Source organism: Tiliqua scincoides, unplaced genomic scaffold, assembly GCF_035046505.1.
Source record: "Tiliqua scincoides isolate rTilSci1 unplaced genomic scaffold, rTilSci1.hap2 HAP2_SCAFFOLD_78, whole genome shotgun sequence".
Lineage (NCBI taxonomy): Eukaryota > Metazoa > Chordata > Lepidosauria > Squamata > Scincidae > Tiliqua > Tiliqua scincoides.
Window position 1 is genome coordinate 37,501 of NW_027101658.1, and position 10,000 is coordinate 47,500.

General features: G+C 52.1%; 1 protein-coding gene across 3 annotated transcripts in view; it reads left to right on the forward strand.

Annotated features, from left to right (window-relative positions):
• ADAM15 (ADAM metallopeptidase domain 15) overlaps positions 1 to 10,000 on the forward strand; it is a 37,005-nt gene that overhangs the window by 5,343 nt on the left and 21,662 nt on the right. For all 3 annotated transcript variants that reach the window (XM_066611083.1, XM_066611084.1, XM_066611085.1), the window contains exons 2-7: positions 2,864 to 2,970; positions 4,395 to 4,477; positions 5,004 to 5,082; positions 7,626 to 7,702; positions 8,745 to 8,904; positions 9,876 to 9,941. In XM_066611083.1, the coding sequence (XP_066467180.1) occupies positions 2,864 to 2,970; positions 4,395 to 4,477; positions 5,004 to 5,082; positions 7,626 to 7,702; positions 8,745 to 8,904; positions 9,876 to 9,941 (572 nt within the window). The remainder of the gene's footprint in view (positions 1 to 2,863; positions 2,971 to 4,394; positions 4,478 to 5,003; positions 5,083 to 7,625; positions 7,703 to 8,744; positions 8,905 to 9,875; positions 9,942 to 10,000) is intronic.

Genomic DNA, 10,000 nt, shown 5'->3' on the forward strand with positions numbered 1-10,000 from the left:
TGATGGATGGAACTGGAAGCCACAAGCTGTGGATGGTCCTCAAAGGTTTTAGCACCGGGACCCACTTAGAAATGAGACTCTGTTGGGACCCACCTAGCTGACTTGGGGTTATCAGATTCCTCTTCAGGTCTGTATGTCTCATCTCCTCTTGTTTTGGTTTTTATTTGGATATAATTCGGTTATTTATTTATTTATTTATTTACCACATTTTTATGCCGCCCTTCTCCAAAGAGTTCAGGGCGGTGTACACACCTGCTCCCCTCCTTTTGTCCTCACAACAACCCTGTGAGGTAGGCGAGGCTGAGAGAAAGCGACTGCCCCACCCCCCAGGTCACCCAGGCAGCTTCATGGCTGAGAGGGGAGTTGAACCTCTTCCAGGTCTTAAGTCCACCTCCCAAACCACTACACCGCCCTGGAGAGACTCGGTGGAGCACAGGGGGATGTCTCGGGCATTTTTTTCTTCTTCCAGTCACTGGGTGGCTTTAAAGATGCTTTGAAAGGAGATCGAGAGCGGATAATTTGAGCCGGGACAGCTGAGTCACAGCATCCTAGAGTTGGAAGGGGACCATGAGGTCATCTAGTCCAGCCCCCTGCTTTCAGCAGGAGCCGAACCGCCCTGATGGTTAAGAATTTCTTCCTGATGTCCAGCTGGAGTCTCCTCTCTTGCCCTTTGTGCGCATTTGATCTAATTCAATGTTTTTCAACCATTTATGTGCCGTGACACCCCCCCTCCCAAATTTATGGGTGTTGATCTTTATCCGAGTTGATCTCTGCAGGCGGATCAAGCCTAGGGTTAGGATATGGTACACACCGGCATCACCGATCGCACCCCCTTGTGAGTCCGCTCTGTCCACCCCAGCCCATCTCCTCCCTTTTCCACCCCCTCCCCCTGCCCTTGCACTGATCTACCTGGTCTGGTGGGCCTTGTGATGATTCCCAGAGTGAGCAGGAAGGATCTGGCCTACCGAAAAAAAGGAAGTGTTTACAATTTTTCTATTCAGGGCCTTTAACGAGTTAAATTAAGCCTGTTTCAGGGGAGTGTCAGCCTTTCGACTTGGTATGCTGTGCAGTGCTTCAGTGAAAGAAACCACAAAAAAAGAGAAGTCCTTTTTCCGGGGCCTGAAAGAGAAAATGCAGAAGGGGGCAGATGTCCCGTCCCGTCCCGAATGAGACTAAAAGACTGCCTTCTATCCAGTTTCCAACTGCAGCCAACCAGGCAGCTCTGGGAAGCCCTGAAAGCAGAACCTGAAGCCAACAGGCCCCCTCTCCTGTTGACACCTGGTGGTTGGAGGTAGACTGCGTCTGAAAATGGAGGCTCTGTTCCTAACCGTCGTAGCTTATTGCTGTCAAACGAGCTCTACTGGATCAGACCTGGTGGCCCTGAGTCCACCATCATAAGAAGATGACAAGATGCTTTACCCTGTTGCCAAACTCTTGCACCTGGAGTTCGGAAATAGCCTATATTTCATGGCTCGCAACCTGTGATGGATGTTTCCTTCACCATTATGTCCAATCTTCTTTGAAAGGCGTCGAGGCCTGGTGCCATCAACAACAACAGTATTTATATACCGCTTTTCAACAAAAAGTTCACAAAGCGGTTTACAGAGAAAATCAAATATCTCATGGCTCCCTGTCCCAAAAGGGCTCACAATCTAAAAAGATGCAAATGAATACCAGCAGACAGCCACTAGAACAGACACTGCTGGGGTGAGGTGGGCCAGTTACTCTCCCCCCTGCTAAATAAAAGAGGAAATGGAAAAGGAAAAGGTGCAAAAGAGAGCGACTAAGATGATTACGGGTCTGGGGCACCTTCCTTACGAAGAAAGGCTACGGCGTTTGGGCCTGTTCAGCCTAGAAAAGAGACGCCTGAGGGCGGACATGATTGAGACATACAAAATTATGCAGGGGATGGACAGAGTGGATAGGGAGATGCTCTTTTCACTCTCACATAACACCAGAACCAGGGGACATCCACTAAAATTGAGTGTTGGGAGAGTTAGAACAGACAAGAGAAAATATTTCTTTACTCAGCGTGTGGTTGGTCTGTGGAACTCCTTGCCACAGGATGTGGTGACGGCATCTGGCCTGGACGCCTTTAAAAGGGGATTGGACAAGTTTCTGGAGGAAAAATCCATTACTGGGTACAAGCCCTGATGTGTATGTGCAACCTCCTGATTTTAGAAATGGGCTATGTCAGAAGGCCAGATGCAAGGGAGGGCACCAGGATGAGGTCTCTTGTTATCTGGTGTGCTCCCTGGGGCATTTGGTGGGCCGCTGTGAGATCCAGGAAGCTGGACTAGATGGGCCTGTGGCCTGATCCAGTGGGGCTGTTCTTATGTTCTTAACTACAATTCCCAGGAAGCCTTGCAGGTCTCTTGTTCTCTGGTGTGCTCCCTGGGGCATTTGGTGGGCTGCTGTGAGATACAGGAAGCTGGACTAGATGGGCCTATGGCCTGATCCAGTGGGGCTGTTCTTATGTTCTTAACTACAATTCCCAGGAGGCCTTGCAGGTCTCTTGTTATCTGGTGTGCTCCCTGGGGCATCTGGTGGGCCGCTATGAGATACAGGAAGCTGGACTAGATGGGCCTATGGCCTGATCCAGTGGGGCTGTTCTTATGTTCTTATGTAGGAGCACCCACTTGAAAAAGCGCCTCTTAACCAGTTGGCAGGGGTTATCACCACATCCTGTGGCAAGGAGTTGCACAGGGAAAGTCTTGTCGTAATGTCAGGATGAACCTATTTATTTCCCTATGAGTGTTTGTAGGCTATGGTTCAATCTATGGTGCCAGGGACCCACGCTTGGCCTGAGAAGGAGTGCTTGAATGGTGGGGTGACCCCTTTTTTCCCCCATGATCTCCTGCAGGTGATGGCAGCGTCCACTGGCTAAGGGATGAGCCGAGCTGTCGCTGGCATGTCGTGCCCTGGATCTTGCAGGGGAGCCGGATTCTCGGCCTGCAGGAGGCCGAGCTGGTAAGAACCCTTCCCTCTTGGCATCTGGAGCAGAGTGAAGAAGGAGAAGTAGGAACGGGCCCTGAGCTGTGACCTCAAGCACATCGGCAGCCGGCATTAGCTCATCTCCTCCTGGCCTCCCCCGGCGGTCACCCTCTATGTGCCCAGCCCGCGGATGCAGGGAGGCTTCTGGCGTTTCCGTGTATTACTGCTGGGCAGGAAATGCTGGGTGGGGTGGCGGTGGGGGGGAACCAAAGAAGACACCTCTCTGTGTTTCTCCACTCCCCCCTCTCGCACCCACAGGACAATGAGCTAAGCAGGGAGGGGCTCTTCCTGCCCCACTGCAGGGGGGTTCTATGTATGTATATGTGAGTATGTGTATATACTGACCAACCTTTGCTTGGACTTCGGTTGACCCTGTGGCCGGCACGCTTCTCAGATGGAAGCCAGACTGAGGGGAAGGGGTGTATCCTTCAGAGGGGGGGATCTGCCCACCCCATTCTCCCCCCTCCCCACTTTTTAAAATGACAGGATTGGGACCCACCTAGCTTTACGAGACTTTAAAAAAGGTGATCTAGAAAGAAATAACATTTTTATTTTATCTGTTTACAAGTAATTATTTTTTTATTTTTTATTTTAAAAAAACACCTCCATCCATTTCTCAAAATGAAGCAGCCCTAATGGACAGCTTCAAGGCTTGAGGGGCTTGGTGATGTGACTCCCAGCCTTCATCTGCCCCCATGACCTGCCGTTGACGGACTTGGGGGGGGAAAAAAACCTAGAAAAAAGACACTCAAATGTTAATCTCCCTATATTTCCCTGAGCTTGCAAACTGCAGGAGCTGAGCTGTTTGCAGGGCCATTAGCAGCTACCTTGCAAACTGCAGGAGCTGAGCTGTTTGCAGGGCCATTAGCAGCTACCTTACAAGCTGCAGGAGCTGAGCTGTTTGCAGGGCCATTAGCAGCTACCTTGCAAGCTGCAGGAGCTCAGCTCTTTGCAGGGCCATTAGCAGCTACCTTGCAAGCTGCAGCTGCTCAGCTCTTTGCAGGGCCATTAGCAGCTACCTTGCAAACTGCAGGAGCTCAGCTCTTTGCAGGGCAGTTAGCAGCTACCTTGCAAACTGCAGGAGCTCAGCTCTTTGCAGGGCAGTTAGCAGCTATCTGATTTTTGAATAGCGCTAGGTCTCGAGGCAATTAGTTATCTGATCTTTTCATCATCATTGGTGCCTCTGTGGGACCTACCAGAAATTGGGTCCCTGACCCACAGTTTGGGAAATGCTGTCCTAAAGAGTCTGACCCCTGAACCTTTGGGCTCAGCGCTGACTGGCAGTAGTGATTCAACACTCCGGACAGGGGTGTTCTCACCCTGACCGGGAGATGCTGGGGGTTCAGTCTGCAAAGCCACATCTCAGTCTCAGTCTCTCTCTCTGCCCCCCTCTCCCACAGTGGCAGAAGGGCTTTCCCGCTGAACTACAGATCGTGCTGGAAGTGGAGGGTGAGCGCCTCCTCATGGACTTGGCGCAGAACTGGTGAGTTGGCCGGCAATGGTGGTAAGAGTGGCTGTGCATCCCAGAAGGTAGAGGGGAGAGCTGTCTTAATATAAAAGTGGATCAGACCCACAAGTCTGTGGGGTGTTCCAGTGTTCTCCAGGAAGCCTACCAGCAATGCTCTGAGGTACGCTGCTCCTGACCCTGGAGGTTCTATTTAGCTGCCTTGGCAAATAGGCCTCCTCTCCACCATAAATGCGTCTTCTATCTATGCCATCAGATAGCCATCATCGCATCACCCCCCCAAGCCTGGGTGAATCATTCAGAGAGACTGGGCTAGGTCTAGCTGCCACTGAGAGCAAAATAAGAACCTCCATGTTCAGAGAGGGTCTACCTTAGAATCACAGCAGCTGGAGACCAACAAGGAAAGGCGGGTGTGCTGCTGTTTTGCAAGTCTTTGAGAAGCATCCTGTTGTCCTCTCTGAGGGCAATGGGATTCTGGATGGGAATTTCTATATGTCCTTCAGATATAAACTCTGCTCCTATGGATTGTATGTTCCCACCGCAGGGAGCTGCTGGCCAGCACCCAAGCACTGACGCATTACCTTCCCGATGGAACGAGGGCAACGCATCGGATCAATCTAGAGGTAGGTCTGTATTTTCCTTCGTTTGCCTGCCAGTTCCCTGAGGAGATCTGGAGGTTGAAGGTGCAAATCCCAGTCTCTCTATGTGCTGGGACCAGACCACACTGTGGGTGCCGTGGAACTCTAGTCAAGGTGACACCCCTGGGGTGGCAAACCCCAGAGCTTCCTTGTTCTTTCTCCTGCATTGGTTACTCAAAAGTAGATTGCCCCTGAGCATGGAGGATTTGTTCAGCCATTGCGGCTCGCATCTGTTACTAAATCTCCTTCTCCAACAGGGGGCAGCAAACCCCCTCGGTGTCGTTCCTTCCCCCCCAGTGTCTTGATCTGGATAACAACACTGACCTACCTTAAAGGGTTGTTGTAAGTGCTGAGCGGGATAAGCAATGTCAATCAATTTGAGCAGAGGGAGAAACGGCGGCGGCCTCTCTAGGAGTGTCTGTGCTGCAGTTAAAGTGGCAGGCTCTTGTGGTACCCTGAAGACCATCAGATATCATGATATTTTCGGTATAAGTGGTGCTGTTTCCTTAAATGATTCCTCGTCTGCCTTTTGGCCCAATGTAAGGGGCCCCTGAAGTGGCTGACCCTCTGCTCAGTGCGGGAACCCACCACGGTGCACAGGTGTGATGAGCTCAGCCTCACAGGTGCCTGTAACCACCTTGGCTGGGGCATTCCACAGTAGTCCAAGCGTCCAGAGTGTCTCCAAGGGCAGCCCCAACCCGCACACGTTGCAGTAGACTAGCCGCGATGTGACGAAGACACAAGGTAGGTTGCCAGCTTCCCTGCTTTCCTACCTCCTGCCTAACTTCTTCCAAAGCATCTCCAAGCGTCGTATTCCATGAGGCAGAGGTCAGATTCCCTGCCCCGAGCCGCTTACAATCTTAAAAAAAGAAATGCAAGGGAAATGATGGAGCGAAGGATAAGCTGGGAAGGAAGGCTTTGTGATGTTTTTAGCAACACAACCGCACACTTCCTTACTGGAGGGGATGAGGGGGCTGTGATGAGAGCTTCACAGGGGAAAAAATCCTATTGCGGTCAGGAACATGGCAAGCAAAGAGGCAAACTTGGGGCGTTGGTTCCTGGGTGTGTTTCTGGAATTGGTTGTGATGAAGGTTCTTCTAAGAAGGCCTCGTGATGAAATTATCAGCCGCGATGAAAGAATTTTTGTGTGTGGATTCTTGGCACACCACAGCCGAAGACCGAAAAAACCCGCCTTGCCAGGAACGCAAACCCGTTCTTCGGGAAGCGCCGCCGAAGGCTTGTGCGCTCAAAGAGCGGATAGCGACAGAAGGGGGTTAATCCTGCAGCCCTTCCCTGCCCTTGTCACCCGCATGACCCTCTCTCCAGTCTGGTCTTGGGATCCCCCAGACGGGGTTGGTGACACTTAGAGAGAACATCTGTCTGGGGAGGCAGCTGGATCTGACGAAAGGCCCATTTCACTCAGCCGTTTCCAACTGTGGCCTTGACCACTGGAAAGGGCATGGGGGGGGGAAATGAAGGCATCCTGCCTCCCCCTTCCCCAGCAACTGATAAGAACATAAGAACTGCCCCACTGGATCAGGCCATAGGCCCATCTAGTCCAGCTTCCTGTATCTCACAGCGGCCCACCAAATGCCCCAGGGAGCACACCAGACAACAAGAGACCTGCAAGGCCTCCTGGGAATTGTAGTTAAGAACATAAGAACAGCCCCACTTGATCAGGCCAGAGGCCCATCTAGTCCAGCTTCCTGTATCTCACAGCGGCCCACCAAATGCCCCAGGGAGCACACCAGATAACAAGAAGACCTGCATCCTGGTGCCCTCCCTTGCACCTGGCATTCTGACATAGCCCATTTCTAAAATCAGGAGGTTGCGCATACACATCATGGCTTGTAACCCGTAATGGATTTTTCCTCCAGAAACGTGTCCAATCCCCTTTTAAAGGTGTCCAGGCCAGACGCCATCACCACATCCTGTGGCAAGGAGTTCCACAGACCAACTACACGCTGAGTAAAGAAACTTTTTCTTTTGCCTGTCCTAACCCGCCCAACACTCAATTTGAGTGGATGTCCCCTGGTTCTGGTGTTATGTGAGAGTGTAAAGAGCATTTCCCTATCCACTCTGTCCATCCCCTGCATAATTTTGTATGTCTCAATCATGTCCCCCCTCAGGCGTCTCTTTTCTAGGCTGAAGAGGCCCAAACGCCGTAGCCTTTCCTCATATGGAAGGTGCCCAGAGATATTCAGAGGTACACCGAACATGGAGATTCCATCTCACTATTCTGGCTCGTCGCCTTTGATCGAGCCTCCTCTGTAGCCTTGTCTGAGCCGCCCACAAAATCGGTGGTCGCTGCCCTGTCGTGTGGCAGAGAGTTCCACAAGTTGGGCAGGCGGGAATACGTCATCCGTGCTCTCTGTATCTCCGGGCGATTGGTGGGCAACGTCAACGATCCTGCGAGAGGGAGGGAGACATCTGTCTCCACCCCACCTATCCTTTTTATCGACCTCTCTTGTGTCCCTCTTAGAGTTCCTGGTGCTTATAACCAACTTATAGTTTTCTCTCCGTTGCAGGGGAACTGCTGTTACCGAGGCAGCATCCGGGGCTACCTGGACTCCTGGGCCAATGTCTGTGTTTGCTCTGGTCTGAGGTATGACTGGCAACCCATCTCGGGTAGAGGGGGCTTCTTTCCCGTCCTAGCCACCAAAGATCCTTTTAATCTGGGACGCGAGGGGTCAACACTGGGCCTTTTCCCACAAAAAGTGTGTGCTGCCATTTTCCTATGCGCGTCGTGCTTTACATTGAGCGTTTTACGTGTCTCTGCCCCGAGGAGCTTACAGCGTAGATGCTGACAATGTAGATGTTGTTGGCTTCACGTGTCTCTGCCCCGAGGAGCTTACAGTGTAGATGCTGACAATGTAGATGTTGTTGGCAACCTTCAGTCTCGAAAGACTCTGGTATCGCGCTCTGAAAGATGGTTCTGGCACAGCGTCTAGTGTGGCTGAAAAGGCCGATTCGGGAGTGACAATCCCTTCCACACTGGCAGCAAGTGCAGTCCGTCCCTGGTCTGTCTCCCTGGCTATGGGCCTTCCTTCTTTGCCTCTTAGCCTCAGACTGTTGGCCAAGTGTCTCTTCAAACTGGGAAAGGCCATGCTGCACAGCCTGCCTCCATGCGGGCCGCTCAGAGGCCAGGGTTTCCCACTTGTTGAGGTCCACTCCTAAGGCCTTCAGATCCCTCTTGCAGATGTCCTTGTATCGCAGCTGTGGTCTACCCGTAGGGCGCTTTCCTTGCACGAGTTCTCCATAGAGGAGATGGATGATAGAGGAGATGGAGTAGATGTTGACCGTTTTTGAGAAGGGGTTTGAAGGAAGTCGGTTTGCATGTGCAGAGTGGGAGGCATTTGAAATAATTAAGGGTGGTGGAACCGGAAAAGCAAAGGTCCCGGTGCTTAGCGGAATAGGGAGGGAGGGGTGAAACTACGGGCGATTGGGAGGAAAGGGCAAGGAGCTTGCTGTCCATCTGGGTGCAGACTACAGAGCTGTGATGTCTGACGGATCTCCCAGCGTCCTTTGCAAAAAGTCCACCATGATTGCTCGTCAGCAGTAGGTTGAAACAGGACAACTGCCTTTGCTCGAGGCCGTCACGCGGTCAGGACTCGGCCGGCCCCTCTAACGCCACTTCCTTTTTCCAGCGGCCTCCTCGTCCTGTCCCGGGACAGAAGCTACGGCATCGAGCCCACGGTGGAGGGAACCCAAGCCTACAGGCTTGAGGTGGAGAACTGTACACCGGCCTCCTTGGTCCACGGACAGTTTCACCCGCGGCCGGATCGAGGCCGACCCCTGCTCCGTAGGGTACGTGTCGATATATATAATGGCCTCTTGCTCAGTCACTGTTCACACCCGGGTGGCAGCCACCCTCCTTCGGGCCACACTGAATTAATTAATTTCTGACATTTGCCCCTCCGAGAAACTAAGCAGAAGAAAGCTGGCTCAGTAGGAAACCAGCTGAGATACTTGCCTAGGGGCATCTGGCAATGTCTAGGGCAGGGGTGCCCAAACCCCGGCCCTGGGGCCACTTGCAGCCCTCAAGGCCTCTCAATGCGGCCCTCAGGGAGCCCACAGTCTCCAATGAGACTCTGGCCCTCCGGAGATTTGTTGGAGCCCACACTGGCCCGACACAACTGCTCTCAGCGTGAGTGCGACTGTTTGGCCTCTCGAGTGAGCTGTGGGATGAGGGCTTCCTCCACTGCTTGTTGTTTCACGTCTGTGGTGCAGTAGCAGCAGCAAAGGAAAGGCCAACCTTGCTTTGTGCAAGGCCTTTTATAGGCCTTGAGCTATTGCAAGACCTTCATTCATTCATGTAAGTTCCACCTCTAGTATATTCATTTATGTAAACTTATGTAAATTTATTCAAATTTTAAATGTAAATTAATTCTTTTTTGACCTGGCCCCCGACACAGAGTCAGAGAGATGATGTGGCCCTCCTGCCAAAAACTTTGGACACCCCTGGTCTAGGGCCATCATCTGCCCCAAGGGCTACCTGTAGGATTGTATATAGGCTAGAATCCTATGCTCCTATCTGGGAGCAATTGAACACAGTGGGATTTACTTCTGAGTAAGGATGTCAAAGCTTGCACTCCTCTATACCTTTGATATTTATTTGGGATTTAAAAAAAAAATTCCCTTTGCCATTTGCGACCCATTTAATTTTAAACGATCGCAAGGCACCCTGTGGGGTGAAATGAGCAGCATCTTTAAACGAAGCATCGCCTGTTTCTCATCCCGTGTCTTGCGGTTAACAAACGTTTTCTCCGCCGCCCCAGGCAAAGCGAGAGACGGAGTCCGAACGAGGCTACGTGGAGCTGGTGCTGGTGGCCGACCATGCAGAGGTGAGGGGCTCCCCCGCCCTTTGGCCCCCCCCGATCCTTGTCGCTTCCCAGGAAGAGAT